Below are 20,486 nucleotides of genomic sequence, written 5' to 3'. Positions count from 1 at the left end.
TTTTTCTTTCATTTTTATTTGCGTCATGTGCTGTTTGGGGAGTGTTTTTTGGAAGGGCCATCCTGCGTGACACTGCAGTGACACTCCTAGATGGGCCAGGTGTTTGTGTCGGCCACTAGGGTCGCTTAGCTTACTCACACAGCTACCTCATTGCGCCTCTTTTTTTCTTCTTTGCGTCATGTGCTGTTTGGGGAGTGTTTTTTGGAAGGGCCATCCTGCGTGACACTGCAGTGCCACTCCTAGATGGGCCAGGTGTTTGTGTCGGCCACTAGGGTCGCTTAGCTTACTCACACAGCTACCCCATTGCGCCTCTTTTTTTCTTCTTTACGTCATGTGCTGTTTGGGGAGTGTTTTTTGGAAGGGCCATCCTGCGTGACACTGCAGTGCCACTCCTAGATGGGCCAGGTGTTTGTGTCGGCCACTAGGGTCGCTTAGCTTACTCACACAGCTACCTCATTGCGCCTCTTTTTTTCTTCTTTGCGTCATGTGCTGTTTGGGGAGTGTTTTTTGGAAGGGCCATCCTGCGTGACACTGCAGTGCCACTCCTAGATGGGCCAGGTGTTTGTGTCGGCCACTAGGGTCGCTTAGCTTACTCACACAGCTACCTCATTGCGCCTCTTTTTTTCTTCTTTGCGTCATGTGCTGTTTGGGGAGTGTTTTTTGGAAGGGCCATCCTGCGTGACACTGCAGTGCCACTCCTAGATGGGCCAGGTGTTTGTGTCGGCCACTAGGGTCGCTTATCTTACTCACACAGATACCTCATTGCGCCTCTTTTTTCTTTGCGTCATGTGCTGTTTGGGGAGTGTTTTTTGGAAGGGCCATCCTGCGTGACACTGCAGTGACACTCCTAGATGGGCCAGGTGTTTGTGTCGGCCACTAGGGTCGCTTATCTTACTCACACAGCTACCTCATTGCGCCTCTTTTTTTCTTTGCGTCATGTGCTGTTTGGGGAGTGTTTTTTGGAAGGGCCATCCTGCGTGACACTGCAGTGCCACTCCAAGATGGGCCAGGTGTTTGTGTCGGCCACTAGGGTCGCTTATCTTACTCACACAGCTACCTCATTGCGCCTCTTTTTTTCTTTGCGTCATGTGCTGTTTGGGGAGTGTTTTTTGGAAGGGCCATCCTGCGTGACACTGCAGTGCCACTCCTAGATGGGCCAGGTGTTTGTGTCGGCCACTAGGGTCGCTTATCTTACTCACACAGCTACCTCATTGCGCCTCTTTTTTTCTTTGCGTCATGTGCTGTTTGGGGAGTGTTTTTTGGAAGGGCCATCCTGCGTGACACTGCAGTGCCACTCCTAGATGGGCCAGGTGTTTGTGTCGGCCACTAGGGTCGCTTATCTTACTCACACAGCTACTTCATTGCGCCTCTTTTTTTCTTTGCGTCATGTGCTGTTTGGGGAGTGTTTTTTGGAAGGGCCATCCTGCGTGACACTGCAGTGACACTCCTAGGTGGGCCAGGTGTTTGTGTCGGCCACTAGGGTCGCTTATCTTACTCACACAGCTACCTCATTGCGACTCTTTTTTTCTTTGCGTCATGTGCTGTTTGGGGAGTGTTTTTTGGAAGGGCCATCCTGCGTGACACTGCAGTGCCACTCCTAGATGGGCCAGGTGTTTGTGTCGGCCACTAGGGTCGCTTATCTTACTCACACAGCTACCTCATTGCGCCTCTTTTTTTCTTTGCGTCATGTGCTGTTTGGGGAGTGTTTTTTGGAAGGGCCATCCTGCGTGACACTGCAATGCCACTCCTAGATGGGCCAGGTGTTTGTGTCGGCCACTAGGGTCGCTTAGCTTAGTCATCCAGCGACCTCGGTGCAAATTTTAGGACTAAAAATAATATTGTGAGGTGTGAGGTATTCAGAATAGACTGAAAATAAGTGGAAATTATGGTTTTTGAGGTTAATAATACTTTGGGATCAAAATGACCCCCAAATTCTATGATTTAAGCAGTTTTTTAGTGTTTTTTGAAAAAAACACCCGAATCCAAAACACACCCGAATCCGACAAAAAAAATTCGGTGAGGTTTTGCCAAAACGCGGTCGAACCCAAAACACGGCCGCGGAACCGAACCCAAAACCAAAACATAAAACCCGAAAAATTTCAAGTGCACATCTCTAGCTGAAAGATGAACCGTCTCCCCAGTCTGTGGTCAAGAGCACTCTGGAGCAGGTTTTCATCCAGGATGTCTCTGTCACACGCGCACGCAGGGGGGGTTTGAGTACCTAGAAACCCCCCCTGCCTGCCGATCTATCAGATCAGCTGTCCGATGTTTACTCAATTGTAAACAGTGCAGCCTGTGCGGCTGCCGGCAGCTGTCTCCTGCTCGGCCACAGAGACACAGGCTGGCCGATGGATCAGTCATGTGAATGTGGGGGCGGGAGCTAGCTGCAGAGGCAGAGAGCAGCTCCTCCCAGGCAGACCCCCATGTGACTTCAGGACAAAGCTGAAGGGACGGGAGATACTCCAGCGACTGTCCTCTGCAGCTGAGCAGCCAGGTGCTGGGGTTTTTTAGTTATTATGGTGTCTTGGTGTAGTAGTATTGATGTTTGGGGGGATGTATGCTATGTGTGTATGATATGTGTGTACAGTGTGTATGTATATACTATGTGTGTGTGTTTGTGTATATATGCTGTGTGTGTATATGGTGTGTTTTTATGCTATGTGTGTGTGTTTTGTATATGATATGGGTGTGTATGCTGTTTGTGTGCGTGTGTGTATGCTTTGTGTGTGTGTGTTTCTGTGTATGTGTGTGTGTATGCTGTTTGTGTGTGTGTATATGCTTTGTGTGTGTGTGTTTCTGTGTATGATATGTGTTTGTATGCTGTTTGTGTGTGTGTATATGCTTTGTATGTGTATATATGCTTTGTGTGTGTTTCTGTGTATTATATGTGTGTGTATGCTGTTTGTGTGTGTGTATATGCTTGTGTGTGTATATGCTTTGTGTGTGTTTCTTTGTATATGTGTGTGTATGCTTTTAGTGTGTGTGTATATATGCTGTGTGTGTTTGTGTGCTTGCATGCATATGCTGTGTATTTGTGTGTGTTTGCATGTATATGCAGTGTGTATATGCTATGTGCGGAAACTCCCCCCATGAAAATCCTGCGTTTGCCCCTACTGTATATTGCTGCATTCATCTGTCCCTCTATCCTGACTAGTCTACCAGTTCCTGCCGCTGAAAAACATCCCCACAGCATGATGCTGCCACCACCATGCTTCACTGTAAGGATGGTATTGGCCTGGTGATGAGAGGTGCGTGGGACTTTATATAGACAGGTGTGTGCCTTTCCAAATCATGTCCAATCAACTGAATTTACCACAGGTGGACTCCAATTAAGCTGTAGGAACATCTCAAGGATGATCAGTGGAAACAGGATGCACCTGAGCTCAATTTTGAGCTTCATGGCAAAAGGTTGTATGTGGTTTCTTAGTTTTTTATTTCTCTGACGTCCTAGTGGATGCTGGGAACTCCGTAAGGACCATGGGGAATAGCGGCTCCGCAGGAGACTGGGCACATCTAAAGAAAGCTTTAGGACTATCTGGTGTGCACTGGCTCCTCACCCTATGACCCTCCTCCAAGCCTCAGTTAGATTTTTGTGCCCGACCGAGCAGGGTGCAATCTAGGAGCTCTCCTGAGCTTCTTAGAAAAAGTTAGTTTTAGGTTTTTTATTTTCAGTGAGACCTGCTGGCAACAGGCTCACTGCATCGAGGGACTAAGGGGAGAAGAAGCGAACCTGCCTGCTTGCAGCCAGCTTGGGCTTCTTAGGCTACTGGACACCATTAGCTCTAGAGGGACCGAACACAGGCCCAGCCTCGGAGTCCGGTCCCAGAGCCGCGCCGCCGGCCCCCTTACAGAGCCAGAAGCAAGAAGAGGTCCGGAAAATCGGCGGCAGAAGACATCAGTCTTCACCAAGGTAGCGCACAGCACTGCAGCTGTGCGCCATTGCTCCTCATGCACACCACACACTCCGGTCACTGAGGGTGCAGGGCGCTGGGGGGGGGGCGCCCTGAGCAGCAATATAAACACCTTGGCTGGCAAAAATACATCATATATAACCCCCAGGGCTATATGGATGTATATTAACCCCTGCCAGATTCCATAAAAATGCGGGAGAAAAGTCCGCGAAAAAGGGGCGGAGCCTATCTCCTCAGCACACTGGCGCCATTTTTCCCTCACAGCTCCGTTGGAGGGAAGCTCCCTGGCTCTCCCCTGCAGTTAATACACTACAGAAAGGGTTAAAAAGAGAGGGGGGGGGGGCACAATTTAGGCGCAGTATACAACATATAGGCAGCTATAAGGGAAAACACTTTTTTATAGGTGCTATCCCTGTGATATATAGCGCCCTGGTGTGTGCTGGCATACTCTCCCTCTGTCTCCCCAAAGGGCTTTGTGGGGTCCTGTCCTCTATCAGAGCATTCCCTGTGTGTGTGCTGTGTGTCGGTACGGCTGTGTCGACAGGTATGCGGAGGATAATGAGGTGGAGGCGGAGCGAATGCCTGTAAATATTAGAGATGAGCGCCGGAAATTTTTCGGGTTTTGTGTTTTGGTTTTGGGTTCGGTTCCGCGGCCGTGTTTTGGGTTCGACCGCGTTTTGGCAAAACCTCACCGAATTTTTTTTGTCGGATTCGGGTGTGTTTTGGATTCGGGTGTTTTTTTCAAAAAACCCTAAAAAACAGCTTAAATCATAGAATTTGGGGGTAATTTTGATCCCAAAGTATTATTAACCTCAAAAAACATAATTTACACTCATTTTCAGCCTATTCTGAACACATCACACCTCACAATATTATTTTTAGTCCTAAAATTTGCACCGAGGTCGCTGTGTGAGTAAGATAAGCGACCCTAGTGGCCGACACAAACACCGGGCCCATCTAGGAGTGGCACTGCAGTGTCACGCAGGATGTCCCTTCCAAAAAACCCTCCCCAAACAGCACATGACGCAAAGAAAAAAAGAGGCGCAATGAGGTAGCTGTGTGAGTAAGATTAGCGACCCTAGTGGCCGACACAAACACCGGGCCCATCTAGGAGTGGCACTGCAGTGTCACGCAGGATGTCCCTTCCAAAAAACCCTCCCCAAACAGCACATGACGCAAAGAAAAAAAGAGGCGCAATGAGGTAGCTGACTGTGTGAGAAAGATAAGCGACCCTAGTGGCCGACACAAACACCGGGCCCATCTAGGAGTGGCACTGCAGTGTCACGCAGGATGTCCCTTCCAAAAAACCCTCCCCAAACAGCACATGACGCAAAGAAAAAAAGAGGCGCAATGAGGTAGCTGACTGTGTGAGAAAGATAAGCGACCCTAGTGGCCGACACAAACACCGGGCCCATCTAGGAGTGGCACTGCAGTGTCACGCAGGATGTCCCTTCCAAAAAACCCTCCCCAAACAGCACATGACGCAAAGAAAAAAAGAGGCGCAATGAGGTAGCTGACTGTGTGAGAAAGATAAGCGACCCTAGTGGCCGACACAAACACCGGGCCCATCTAGGAGTGGCACTGCAGTGTCACGCAGGATGTCCCTTCCAAAAAACCCTCCCCAAACAGCACATGACGCAAAGAAAAAAAGAGGCGCAATGAGGTAGCTGTGTGAGAAAGATAAGCGACCCTAGTGGCCGACACAAACACCGGGCCCATCTAGGAGTGGCACTGCAGTGTCACGCAGGATGTCCCTTCCAAAAAACCCTCCCCAAACAGCACATGACGCAAAGAAAAAAAGAGGCGCAATGAGGTAGCTGTGTGAGTAAGATTAGCGACCCTAGTGGCCGACACAAACACCGGGCCCATCTAGGAGTGGCACTGCAGTGTCACGCAGGATGTCCCTTCCAAAAAACCCTCCCCAATCAGCACATGATGCAAAGAAAAAGAAAAGAAAAAAGAGGTGCAAGATGGAATTATCCTTGGGCCCTCCCACCCACCCTTATGTTGTATAAACAAAACAGGACATGCACACTTTAACCAACCCATCATTTCAGTGACAGGGTCTGCCACACGACTGTGACTGATATGACGGGTTGGTTTGGACCCCCCCCAAAAAAGAAGCAATTAATCTCTCCTTGCACAAACTGGCTCTACAGAGGCAAGATGTCCACCTCATCTTCACCCTCCGATATATCACCGTGTACATCCCCCTCCTCACAGATTATCAATTCGTCCCCACTGGAATCCACCATCTCAGCTCCCTGTGTACTTTGTGGAGGCAATTGCTGCTGGTCAATGTCTCCGCGGAGGAATTGATTATAATTCATTTTAATGAACATCATCTTCTCCACATTTTCTGGATGTAACCTCGTACGCCGATTGCTGACAAGGTGAGCGGCGGCACTAAACACTCTTTCGGAGTACACACTTGTGGGAGGGCAACTTAGGTAGAATAAAGCCAGTTTGTGCAAGGGCCTCCAAATTGCCTCTTTTTCCTGCCAGTATAAGTACGGACTGTGTGACGTGCCTACTTGTATGCGGTCACTCATATAATCCTCCACCATTCTATCAATGTTGAGAGAATCATATGCAGTGACAGTAGACGACATGTCCGTAATCGTTGTCAGGTCCTTCAGTCCGGACCAGATGTCAGCATCAGCAGTCGCTCCAGACTGCCCTGCATCACCGCCAGCGGGTGGGCTCGGAATTCTGAGCCTTTTCCTCGCACCCCCAGTTGCGGGAGAATGTGAAGGAGGAGATGTTGACAGGTCGCGTTCCGCTTGACTTGACAATTTTGTCACCAGCAGGTCTTTCAACCCCAGCAGACCTGTGTCTGCCGGAAAGAGAGATCCAAGGTAGGCTTTAAATCTAGGATCGAGCACGGTGGCCAAAATGTAGTGCTCTGATTTCAACAGATTGACCACCCGTGAATCCTTGTTAAGCGAATTAAGGGCTGCATCCACAAGTCCCACATGCCTAGCGGAATCGCTCCGTGTTAGCTCCTTCTTCAATGCCTCCAGCTTCTTCTGCAAAAGCCTGATGAGGGGAATGACCTGACTCAGGCTGGCAGTGTCTGAACTGACTTCACGTGTGGCAAGTTCAAAGGGCATCAGAACCTTGCACAACGTTGAAATCATTCTCCACTGCACTTGAGACAGGTGCATTCCATCTCCTATATCGTGCTCAATTGTATAGGCTTGAATGGCCTTTTGCTGCTCCTCCAACCTCTGAAGCATATAGAGGGTTGAATTCCACCTCGTTACCACTTCTTGCTTCAGATGATGGCAGGGCAGGTTCAGTAGTTTTTGGTGGTGCTCCAGTCTTCTGTACGTGGTGCCTGTACGCCGAAAGTGTCCCGCAATTTTTCTGGCCACCGACAGCATCTCTTGCACGCCCCTGTCGTTTTTAAAAAAATTCTGCACCACCAAATTCAAGGTATGTGCAAAACATGGGACGTGCTGGAATTTGCCCATATTTAATGCACACACAATATTGCTGGCGTTGTCCGATGCCACAAATCCACAGGAGAGTCCAATTGGGGTAAGCCATTCCGCGATGATCTTCCTCAGTTGCCGTAAGAGGTTTTCAGCTGTGTGCGTATTCTGGAAAGCGGTGATACAAAGCGTAGCCTGCCTAGGAAAGAGTTGGCGTTTGCGAGATGCTGCTACTGGTGCCGCCGCTGCTGTTCTTGCGGCGGGAGTCCATACATCTACCCAGTGGGCTGTCACAGTCATATAGTCCTGACCCTGCCCTGCTCCACTTGTCCACATGTCCGTGGTTAAGTGGACATTGGGTACAACTGCATTTTTTAGGACACTGGTGAGTCTTTTTCTGACGTCCGTGTACATTCTCGGTATCGCCTGCCTAGAGAAGTGGAACCTAGATGGTATTTGGTAACGGGGGCACACTGCCTCAATAAATTGTCTAGTTCCCTGTGAACTAACGGCGGATACCGGACGCACGTCTAACACCAACATAGTTGTCAAGGACTCAGTTATCCGCTTTGCAGTAGGATGACTGCTGTGATATTTCATCTTCCTCGCAAAGGACTGTTGAACAGTCAATTGCTTACTGGAAGTAGTACAAGTGGGCTTACGACTTCCCCTCTGGGATGACCATCGACTCCCAGCGGCAACAACAGCAGCGCCAGCAGCAGTAGGCGTTACACGCAAGGATGCATCGGAGGAATCCCAGGCAGGAGAGGACTCGTCAGACTTGCCAGTGACATGGCCTGCAGGACTATTGGCATTCCTGGGGAAGGAGGAAATTGACACTGAGGGAGTTGGTGGGGTGGTTTGCGTGAGCTTGGTTACAAGAGGAAGGGATTTACTGGTCAGTGGACTGCTTCCGCTGTCACCCAAAGTTTTTGAACTTGTCACTGACTTATTATGAATGCGCTGCAGGTGACGTATAAGGGAGGATGTTCCGAGGTGGTTAACGTCCTTACCCCTACTTATTACAGCTTGACAAAGGGAACACACGGCTTGACACCTGTTGTCCGCATTTCTGGTGAAATACCTCCACACCGAAGAGCTGATTTTTTTGGTATTTTCACCTGGCATGTCAACGGCCATATTCCTCCCACGGACAACAGGTGTCTCCCCGGGTGCCTGACTTAAACAAACCACCTCACCATCAGAATCCTCCTGGTCAATTTCCTCCCCAGCGCCAGCAACACCCATATCCTCCTCATCCTGGTGTACTTCAACACTGACATCTTCAATCTGACTATCAGGAACTGGACTGCGGGTGCTCCTTCCAGCACTTGCAGGGGGCATGCAAATAGTGGAAGGCGCATGCTCTTCACGTCCAGTGTTGGGAAGGTCAGGCATCGCAAACGACACAATTGGACTCTCCTTGTGGATTTGGGATTTCAAAGAACGCACAGTTCTTTGCGGTGCTTTTGCCAGCTTGAGTCTTTTCAGTTTTCTAGCGAGAGGCTGAGTGCTTCCATCCTCATGTGAAGCTGAACCACTAGCCATGAACATAGGCCAGGGCCTCAGCCGTTCCTTGCCACTCCGTGTGGTAAATGGCATATTGGCAAGTTTACGCTTCTCCTCCGACAATTTTATTTTAGGTTTTGGAGTCCTTTTTTTTCTGATATTTGGTGTTTTGGATTTGACATGCTCTGTACTATGACATTGGGCATCGGCCTTGGCAGACGACGTTGCTGGCATTTCATCGTCTCGGCCATGACTAGTGGCAGCAGCTTCAGCACGAGGTGGAAGTGGATCTTGATCTTTCCCTAATTTTGGAACCTCAACTTTTTTGTTCTCCATATTTTATAGGCAGAACTAAAAGGCACCTCAGGTAAACAATGGAGATGGATGGATTGGATACTAGTATACAATTATGGACGGACTGCCACGGTTAGGTGGTATAAAAAAACCACGGTTAGGTGGTATATATTATAATAATAATACAATTATGGATGGACGGACTGCCTGCCGACTGCCGACACAGAGGTAGCCACAGCCGTGAACTACCGCACTGTACACTGGTTGATAAAGAGATAGTAGTATACTCGTAACAACTAGTATGACACTATGACGACGGTATAAAGAATGAAAAAAAAACCACGGTTAGGTGGTATATATTATAATAATAATACAATTATGGATGGACGGACTGCCTGCCGACTGCCGACACAGAGGTAGCCACAGCCGTGAACTACCGCACTGTACACTGGTTGATAAAGAGATAGTAGTATACTCGTAACAACTAGTATGACACTATGACGACGGTATAAAGAAAGAAAAAAAAATACCACAGTTAGGTGGTATATATTATAATAATAATACAATTATGGATGGACGGACTGCCTGCCGACTGCCGACACAGAGGTAGCCACAGCCGTGAACTACCGCACTGTACACTGGTTGATAAAGAGATAGTAGTATACTCGTAACAACTAGTATGACACTATGACGACGGTATAAAGAAAGAAAAAAAAATACCACAGTTAGGTGGTATATATTATAATAATAATACAATTATGGATGGACGGACTGCCTGCCGACTGCCGACACAGAGGTAGCCACAGCCGTGAACTACCGCACTGTACACTGGTTGATAAAGAGATAGTAGTATACTCGTAACAACTAGTATGACACTATGACGACGGTATAAAGAATGAAAAAAAAACCACGGTTAGGTGGTATATATTATAATAATAATACAATTATGGATGGACGGACTGCCTGCCGACTGCCGACACAGAGGTAGCCACAGCCGTGAACTACCGCACTGTACACTGGTTGATAAAGAGATAGTAGTATACTCGTAACAACTAGTATGACACTATGACGACGGTATAAAGAATGAAAAAAAAACCACGGTTAGGTGGTATATATTATAATAATAATACAATTATGGATGGACGGACTGCCTGCCGACTGCCGACACAGAGGTAGCCACAGCCGTGAACTACCGCACTGTACACTGGTTGATAAAGAGATAGTAGTATACTCGTAACAACTAGTATGACACTATGACGACGGTATAAAGAATGAAAAAAAAACCACGGTTAGGTGGTATATATTATAATAATAATACAATTATGGATGGACGGACTGCCTGCCGACTGCCGACACAGAGGTAGCCACAGCCGTGAACTACCGCACTGTACACTGGTTGATAAAGAGATAGTAGTATACTCGTAACAACTAGTATGACACTATGACGGTATAAAGAATGAAAAAAAAACCACGGTTAGGTGGTATATATTATAATAATAATACAATTATGGATGGACGGACTGCCTGCCGACTGCCGACACAGAGGTAGCCACAGCCGTGAACTACCGCACTGTACACTGGTTGATAAAGAGATAGTAGTATACTCGTAACAACTAGTATGACACTATGACGACGGTATAAAGAAAGAAAAAAAAATACCACGGTTAGGTGGTATATATTGTAATACAATTATGGATGGACGGACTGCCTGCCGAGTTCCGACTGCCGACACAGAGGTAGCCACAGCCGTGAACTACCGCACTGTACTGTGTCTGCTGCTAATATAGACTGGTTGATAAAGAGATAGTATACAATACATACAACAATATACTACTATACTGGTGGTCAGGCACTGGTCACCACTAGTCACACTGGCAGTGGCACTCCTGCAGCAAAAGTGTGCACTGTTTAATTTTAAATTAATATAATATTATGTACTCCTGGGGGCTCCTGCTATAACAACCTGCAGTGCTCCCCAGTCTCCCCCACAATTATTATAAGCTTTGCCTTTTATACATTGATGTGCAGCACACTGGGCTGAGCTGAGTGCACACAGACTGAGTCACACTGTGTGACTGGCTGCTGCTGTGTATCGTTTTTTTTCAGGCAGAGAACGGATATAGCAGAGAATGGATATATTATATTAAAATAAATAAAAGTTAACTAACAACAACTGCACTGGTCACTGTGGTAAACTCTGTCTGACTCTGCACAATCTCTCTCTCTCTTCTAATCTAATTTCTAATGGAGAGGACGCCAGCCACGTCCTCTCCCTATCAATCTCAATGCACGTGTGAAAATGGCGGCGACGCGCGGCTCCTTATATAGAATCCGAGTCTCGCGAGAATCCGACAGCGTCATGATGACGTTCGGGCGCGCTCGGGTTAACCGAGCAAGGCGGGAGGATCCGAGTCTGCTCGGACCCGTGAAAAAAACATGAAGTTCGTGCGGGTTCGGTTTCAGAGAAACCGAACCCGCTCATCTCTAGTAAATATGTTGTCACCCCCTGCGGGGTCGACACCGGTGTGGTTGAACTTATGGAAGGATTACGTGAAAGTGTCAACTCCTTACATAAAAGGCAGACGACACGGAACAGCCGGCTACTCAGCTTGTGCCTGTTCCAGCGTCTCAAATGTCATGGGGGGCTCTAAAATCGCCCGCTACCTCAGATAACAGACACAGATGTCGACACGGACACTGACTCCAGTGTCGACATCGATGAGACTGGTGTACCCTCCAAATAGGTCCACCCGTTACAGGATTGAGACAATGAAAAATGTATTACACATTTATGATTATACCCCAGGTACCACATAAAAGGGTATTGTGTTTGGTGAGAGAAAACTATTAGTAGTTTTTCCTGCATCTGAGAAATTAAATGAGGTGTGTGAGGAAGAGTGGTCTTCCCCCGGTAAGAAATTGATAATTTCTACAACGGTTATTGGCAGCGTACCCTTTCCCGCCAGAGGATAGGTCACGCGGGGAAACACCCCATAGGGTAGATACAGCGCTTACACGCTTATCAGAAAAGGTGGCACTACCATCTTCGGGTACGGCCGCCCTGAAGGAACCTGCTGATAGAAAGCAGGAGGTTACCCTATAAGATATGGTCACACACTAGGGCATTATATTGCGACCAGCCGTTGCTTCGGCATGGATGGGCAGTGCTCCCGCTGCGTGGTCAGATTCCCTGTCGGAAAATAACTATGGATAGGGACAATATTTTGCTGAAAATAGAGCATATAAAAGACGTGGTCTTATACATGCGTGATGCACAGAGGGATATTTGCCGGCTGGCATCAAAAATAAACGCTAGGTCCATTGCCGCCAGACGGGGGTTATGGACTTGGCAATGGTCAGGCGATGCCGACTCGAATCGGCACATGGAAGTTGCCCTATAAGGGGGTAAAACTGTTTGGGGATAGTTTTTCAGACCTCGTTTCCACAGCTACTGCTGGGAAATTAATTTTTTTACCACAGGCTACCCCACAACAAAAGAAAGCACCGTATCATCAAGTACAGTCCTTTCGGCCCCAGAAAAACAAGTGGGCTAGAGGCTCATCCTTTCTGCCGAGAGGCAAAGGTAGAGGAAAAAAGCTGCAACACACAGCTAGTTCCCAAGAGCAGAAGTCCTCCCTGCGTCTGGTAGGTCCACAGCATGGTGCTGGGGCTGCTCAGGCGGACCCGGGCACGGTGGGGGCCCGTCTCAGATATTTCAGCGGACAGTGGGCTCTCTCACATAGATCCCTGGGTCCTTCAAGTAGTATCTCAGGGGTACAGGCTGGAGTTCGAGACGTTCTTCCCCCCGCCGTTTCCTAAAATCTGCCTTACCGGCACCTCCCTCTGCCAGGGAGACGGTGTTGGTGGATATTCAACACTATAATCACAACAAGTGATTGTCAAGGTGCCCCTCCTTCAGCAAGGAAGGGGTTACTATTCCACAGTGGTTGTGGTACCGCAACGGTTCGGTGAGACCCATCTTGAAATTAAAATACTTGAACTTTTATATCAGAAGATTCAAGTTCAAGATGGAATCGCTCAGGGCGCTTATTACGAGCCTGGACGAGGGGGATTACAGGGTCTCCCTGGACATCAAGGATGCGTACCTGCATGTCCCCATTCCCCCCCCCCCCTCACCAGGAGTACCTCAGATATGTGGTACAGGACTGTCACTATCAGTTCCAGACGCGGCCGTTGGAGTTGTCCACGGCACCGAAGGTCTTTACCTAGGTAATGGCCGAAGTGATGATACTCCTTCACAAGAAGGAAGTTTTTATTATCCCGTACTTGGACGATCTCCTGATAAAGGCGAGGTCCAAAGAACAGTTGGTAGTGGGGGTAGCACTCTCTCGGGAAGTGCTACAACAGCACGACTGGATTCTCAATATTCCAAAGTCACAGCTGGTCCCGACGACACATCTTCTGTTCCTGGGAATGTTTCTGAACGCAGACCAGAAAAGAGTGTTTCTTCCAGTGGAAAAAGCCGAGGAGTTGTCATCTCTAGTCAGAGACATCCTAAAACCAGTACAGGTGTCGGTACATCAATGCACACGAGTCCTGGGGAAAATGGTAGCTTCGTACGAAGCATAATTCCATTCGGAAGACTCCACGCAAGGACGTTCCAGTGGGACCTGTGGGACTAATGGTCCGGGTCCCATGTACAGATACAACAGCGGATAACCCTGTCAGCAAGAAACAGGGTGTCGCTGCTATGGTGGCTGCAGAGGGCTCATCTACTAGTGGGCCGCAGATTCGGAATACAGGACTGGGTCCTGGTGACCACGGATGCCAGCCTTCGGGGCTGGGGTGCAGTCACACAGGGAAGAAATTTCCAAGGAGATTTCGCTTCACATAAATATTCTGCAGCTAAGGGCCATTTACAATGCCCTAAGACAAGCAAGGCCCCTGCTTCAGAACCAGCCGGTACTGATCCAATCAGACGACATCACGGCGGTCGCCCATGTACACAGACAGGGCGGCACAAGAAGCAGGATGACGATGGCAGAAGCCACAAGGATTCTCCGATGGGCGACCTACACCCAGGAGAATGGGGACTTCATCCAGAAGTTTTCCAAATGCGGGTAAACCGTTGGGAATGACCACGGGTGGACATGATGGCGTCCCGCCTCAACAAGAAGTTGAAAAGATATTGCGCCAGGTCAAGGGACCCTCAGGCGATCGCTGGGGACGCTCTAGTGACACCGTGGGTGTACCAGTCGGTTTATGTGTCTCCTCCTCTACCTCTCATACCCAAGGTACTGAGAATAATAAGAAGGCGAGGAGTGAAAACCATACTCGGGGTTCCGGATTGGCCATGAAGAGCTTGGTACCCGGAACTTCAAGAGATGCTGGCAGAGGACCCTTGGCCTCTGCCGCTCAGACAAGACCTGCTGCAGCAGGGACCCTGTCTGTTCCAAGACTTACCGCGGCTGCGTTTGACGGCATGGCGGTAGAACACCGGATCCTAAAGGAAAAGGGTATTCCGAAGGAAGTCATCCCTACCCTGATCATAGCCAGGAAGGATGTCACCGCAAGACATTATCGCCGCGTTTGGCGAAAATTTGTTGCTTGGTGGGAGGCCATGAAGGCCCCGACGGAGGAATTTCAACTATGTCGATTCCTGCACTTCCGGCAAGCAGGGGTGACGTTTGGGCCTCAAATTGGGGTCCATCAAGGTCCAGATTTCGGCTCTGTCGATTTTCTTCCAGAAAAAACTGGCTTCACTGCCTGAAGTTCAGACTTTGGTTAAAGGAGTACTACATATTCAACCTCCTGTTGTGCCTCCTGTGGCACTTTTTGGATCTCAACGTGGTGTTGGATTTCCTAATGTCGCATTGGTTGAGCCACTTAAAACCATGGAGCTAAAGTATCTCGCGTGGAAAGTGGTCATGCTGTTGGCCTTGGCCTTGGCCAGGCGTGTGTCAGAATTGGCGGCTTTGTCATGTAAAAGGCCTTATCTGATTTTCTGTATGGATAGGGCAGAGTTGAGGACTCGTCCTCAGTTTCTCCCGAAGGTGGTCTCAGGTTTTCACTTGAACCAACCTATTGTGGTGCCTGCGGCTACTGGGGACTTGGAGGATTCCAAGTTGCTGGACGTAGTCAGAGCCCTGTAAATTTTATTTTTCCAGGACGGCTGGAGTCAGGAAAACTGACTCGCTGTTTATCCTGATGGCACCCAACAAGCTGGGTGCTCCTGCTTCTAGGCAGTCTATTGCGCGCTGGTTTTGTAGCACTATTCAGCTGGCGCATTCTGCGGTAGGATTACCGCAGCCTAAATCAATAAAAGCCCATTCCACAAGGACGGTGGGCTCATCTTGGGCGGCTGCCCGAGGGGTCTCGGCTTTACAACTTTGCCGAGCAGCTACTTGGTCAGGGGCAAACACGTTTGCAAAATTCTACGAATTGATACCCTGGCTGAGGAGGACCTGGAGTTCTCTCATTCGGTGCTGCAGAGTCATCCGCACTCTCCCGCCCATTTGGGAGCTTTGGTATAATCCCCATGGTCCTTACGGAGTTCCCAGCATCCACTAGGACGTCAGAGAAAATAAGAATTTACTTACCGATAATTCTATTTCTCGTAGTCCGTAGTGGATGCTGGGCGCCCATCCCAAGTGCGGATTGTCTGCAATACTTGTACATAGTTATTGTTAACTAATCGGGTTCTTGTTGTGAGCCATCTATTCAGAGGCTCCTCTGTTATCATGCTGTTAACTGGGTTTCATATCACAAGTTGTACGGTGTGATTGGTGTGGCTGGTATGAGTCTTACCCGGGATTCAAAATCCTTCCTTATTGTGTACGCTCGTCCGGGCACAGTATCCTAACTGAGGCTTGGAGGAGGGTCATAGGGGGAGGAGCCAGTGCACACCAGATAGTCCTAAAGCTTTCTTTAGATGTGCCCAGTCTCCTGCGGAGCCGCTATTCCCCATGGTCCCAGCATCCACTACGGACTACGAGAAATAGAATTATCGGTAAGTAAATTCTTATTTTTTAATACATTTGCAAAAACCTAAAAGAAAAAATCTTTTTTCACGTTGTCATTATGGGGTATTACGTGTAGAATTTTGAGGGAAAACATTAATTTGTTCTTGTTTGGAATAAGGCATAACAAAATGTGGAAAAAGTGAAGCGCTGTGAATACTTTCCGGATGCACTGTATAAATAAACTGTGTAGCTGTAGCAACAATAAACAATCATAATGCACAATGAACAGTATACATAAGCAGCAGAAATATCAGCAAATCATGTGAAAAGTTTTAGTAATTTGTCCACTGTTATAGAACATACACAAATTCCAAGCAGTTAATGAGATTTGGGACTTTTAAGTGTATGATGCTTTTACGCATTTCTCCTGTGTGATCCTAGATATCTTCTTGGTGGGATATTTTGAGTGTGATCTTTTTGATTACCCTGTAAATTTCCCACACTGTCCGTGACGATGAGGAACTCCTCATTCTCACCACTACACCAATTGTGCCGGAGTCTACTGTGCATGCTCAGGTCTCTGGAAACAAGGTGCCCACCATGGTACACAGACTAATTGCCTGCTGTGCACATGCAGTGGCCATTTTGGCAGTGATTTCTGCCACGGCTGCAGCGCCCGTCGCAAGACTACGGAATGGTAAGTATTGACCCCTTCAGTGGCGCGTTTTTCGAATTTGGTCACACCTCCTAGGGCAGGTTTAATTTTTTTTTTTACCTGCGTGTTGCCAGGGGTTTCATGCACGTTGCCAGGGGTTTCACACGCTGTGTCATGCTTTTTGCCAGGGATTTTATGCTCTGGGATCCATGTCCATTGCCATGGGGAATGCCAGTTGCCTAGGGGATTCAAAATCATTGATGGTCTATGTCCGATGTCGAATACTTTTACCATCGATGGGGGAGAACCAGATGGTTTCCCACCATCGATGGTTCAGTGATACTGATTTTTTTTTTCTAAAAGTGTCAGGGCATGGAGCTTAGCTCCGTCTCCTGACACCCACTAAGCCATGCCCACCTGATCCGCCCTCATGTGTACTGTAAATGAGGGATGACCATCGATGGGTAAAACCATTGATGGATCCATTCCAGATGGTTTAACACCATGGAGGTTATCCATCAATGGATGGTGACCATCGATGGATAACCCACTGATGACCATCTCCTGGGCAGGATTTGCTGGCAGGCACAAGCCTGCCAGCACTGACATCCTCCCCCCCTCTTCCCTTGTACTCCGCTCGGCTGGTGGATGTTTGCGGAATGACGCTATCGTGTCATGATGTCACGACGCGATCATGTCATGACGCGATTGCATCATCCACCAGGTCAGCCGAGCGGAGTGTAAGGATGAGGGAAGGGGACAGGGGAAGCAGTGGCATACCCGGATTTCCAGTCTGCATAGCGCAGCTGGTCCCGGAAATTTTCCGGGCATACCACTGAAGCGGTTAAAACAACATGGGTGCACCCATGACAGAAACGCCAATGACACCAAGTCTGAATCTGGTGATACCTAATCAGTTCTATAGAATTTCAGGCTCCACATGAAGCTTCAGTGCCTATTAGAAAGGAAAGGACAACTAAAAAGTCACAGCACCCTTTTTTTTTTTTGAGAGAGTATAAACATTTAAGATTTGGATTTTACTTGCTAGTTCTATCATTAACATATGTACTGTACATAGGATTCCAAACATATATAGACGGTCTATGTCAGACCATTTAATACAGTTTATTTTAGTTTCTTTTTCCTGTACATGCTTAATTGCTAAAAAAAAATCTGGGTCGTAAATTTGCATCTTCACTACTTTAAGTACTAAGAAAACCTGACTCCCATATGTCTCAAAATTACGAACAAAAGTATAAAACAAAATACCAGTGATATAAAATAAGTAGGTCAATCCAATTAGCCGCGAAGGATGCGATGTGCGTTGCCTCCGCGTTTCAATGCCGGCAACTACACCTGATCTTGCACCCTTCGCGGACTGAAATCAGCCCTAATTCACAAAAATTGCTTGCACCGCTATGGGGTGGTGAGCACTTTTGTGTGAATTCGGGCCACCGTAAAGTGCGGCTGCTGCCGAGGCAACTCGCACCCGCAAGATCATCACGGCTAATTGGATTGACCACAAAGAGTAGATTGGATAGCAGATAGTTTTCTGAACATGACAACAGAGTAAATAATGCAATTTGCACCTGTATTCACTGTGATCAAAGTTTAAGGTCCAGCACATTTCAGTTTTGCCAAATGATTCAGGCACAAGGGGGCCCAGGAATGCATTTCCCCCATCGGTGTCATGCAATTGTTTGGGCACCTATTATTTCACCTTGCTAATCGCTCCCAGAAGTGTCAGGTTTAGACGTGAAAAATAGTTAAACCCGACTAAAGTACTGGGCGGGATGCGAAAAGTGCCATTTAGGTGTCCAAACTGGAATTTTTTTTCACATTTCTGCTCGCCAGTGCAGGGTACTGAGAGCAGAAATGTACTGTGCGCACCTGTCTGCAGATACAGCTGTGGCATGGGTGCGGGGGAGCATGAGAACAACTGAATTTCCCCAATGAAGACTAATAGAAAAGTATGATTATATAGGAGAATATCTATTCATCTTAGTCCTTACAAAGAATACACCGCAAGAGAAATTGACATTTTAAATTGTAAAATATAAAATTTCATTGATTACTCACCTTTTAACCTAGGATCTCCCCCAAGAACACCACAACCCCAATTGCCCGTTGCAACGGCTGACAGCTTCTCCGGATGGATTCCTTCACGGAAAAATCCACAATAGGCCTAATGGAAGTAATAAAAAATACAATCCTTTTGAAGTTGATAGTGTATGGTCTATGGTGCTGTCAGAAAAATGACACAAAGTTTTGTAGGTGCTTTTAAAGCAGACATACTACTAGGCTGACGTACTAGGTGGTAGATACGGCGACTGTGTGACTGGCCAGATCTGGACACATGGTAGCAGAAGTGTATTGGAGATGTTGTGTCTTATAGGAGTGTCATGGGCACGTCACCGATAGTGGTTACGGTCAGAGAAGCTGAATCATTCACATTGGAGGCCATAGTCACTCAGATGGATAATCTGCACCTGGCATAGGTATACTGCAGGTTTAGAGTTGCACCAATCGGTATAGGATATTCTAAGGATGCACGTTGGGGCACACGGATGTAAACCAGGGAAGGGCTATGTAGCGGCATTAGCAGACGTGACTGCAGCAAAAGACGTAGACACAGACACTGCTGCTTCTGACTCAGAATAAGGCCCTACGTCTCATTCAGTGGCTACAAAGTCAGTGCTAATGTGTATCATCCACACTGTATTATGTATAATCTGAAGAAAATTTCCAATTTGACCTTGATAATCTATACAAAAAATAAAAAAACAGGTGGCTACTCATAGAACAATCTGTGCCCAATAACCATTTAGCTATGCAGCTTTAGATCAATGGGGGTAGTAATTCCAAGTTGATCGCAGCAGGAATTTTGTAAGCAGTTGGGCAGAGCCATGGTGGTCTTTCCGAGTTGTTCGCTCGGTAATTTTCTTCGCATTGCAGCGATTTTCCGCTAATTGCGCATGCGCAATGTTCGCACTGCGACTGCGCCAAGTAAATTTGCTAAGAAGTTTGGTATTTTACTCACGGCATTACGAGGTTTTTTCTTCGTTCTGGTGATCGTAATGTGATTGACAGGAAGTGGGTGTTTCTGGGCGGAAACTGGCCGTTTTATGGGAGTGTGTGAAAAAACGCTGCCGTTTCTGGGAAAAACGCGGGAGTGGCTGGAGAAACGGGGGAGTTCCTGGGCGAACGCTGGGTGTGTTTGTGACGTCAAACCAGGACCGAAACTAACTGAACTGATCGCAGTGGCAGAGTAAGTCCCGAGCTACTCAGAAACTGCAAAGAAATTTCTATTCGCAATTTTGAGAATCTTTCGTACGCAATTTTGATAAGCTAAGATTCACTCCCAGTAGGCGGCGGCTTAGCGTGTGCAATGCTGCTAACAGCAGCTTGCGAGCGAACAACTCGGAATGAGGGCCCATGTGCACTGCAGGGGAGGCAGATTTAACATGTGCAGAGAGAGTTAGATTTGGGTGTGGTGTGTTAAATCTGCAATCTAATTTGCAGTGTAAAAATAATAGGGGCTGATGCAGTTAAACACAAGACCGCTTGGCAATAGTATCTTGCACTGTGCATTCACCATAACGTGGCATCAGCAAGGTACTATACAGTAAGTTCATGCTGATGGAGTGTACATATGATTACACCTGTTTTCAGGCAAGGCAGGCCTGGTGCAAGCACACAGGGATAGTGGTCATGGGTACCCAAAAAGAGTACGCATTTCGTTATGTGCACGCAAAGT

General features: G+C 47.7%; 1 protein-coding gene across 3 annotated transcripts in view; it reads right to left on the bottom strand.

Annotated features, from left to right (window-relative positions):
• The window catches only part of LOC135055153 (poly(ADP-ribose) glycohydrolase-like), a 344,454-nt gene that overhangs the window by 46,378 nt on the left and 277,590 nt on the right, over positions 1-20,486 (bottom strand). For all 3 annotated transcript variants that reach the window (XM_063958859.1, XM_063958860.1, XM_063958861.1), the window contains one exon: positions 18,809-18,914. In XM_063958859.1, the coding sequence (XP_063814929.1) occupies positions 18,809-18,914 (106 nt within the window). The remainder of the gene's footprint in view (positions 1-18,808; positions 18,915-20,486) is intronic.

The sequence above is a fragment of the Pseudophryne corroboree genome, chromosome 3 (assembly GCF_028390025.1).
Source record: "Pseudophryne corroboree isolate aPseCor3 chromosome 3, aPseCor3.hap2, whole genome shotgun sequence".
NCBI lineage: Eukaryota > Metazoa > Chordata > Amphibia > Anura > Myobatrachidae > Pseudophryne > Pseudophryne corroboree.
Note: the sequence above shows the minus strand (reverse complement) of the source record. Positions and strands in the feature narration are given on the sequence as shown.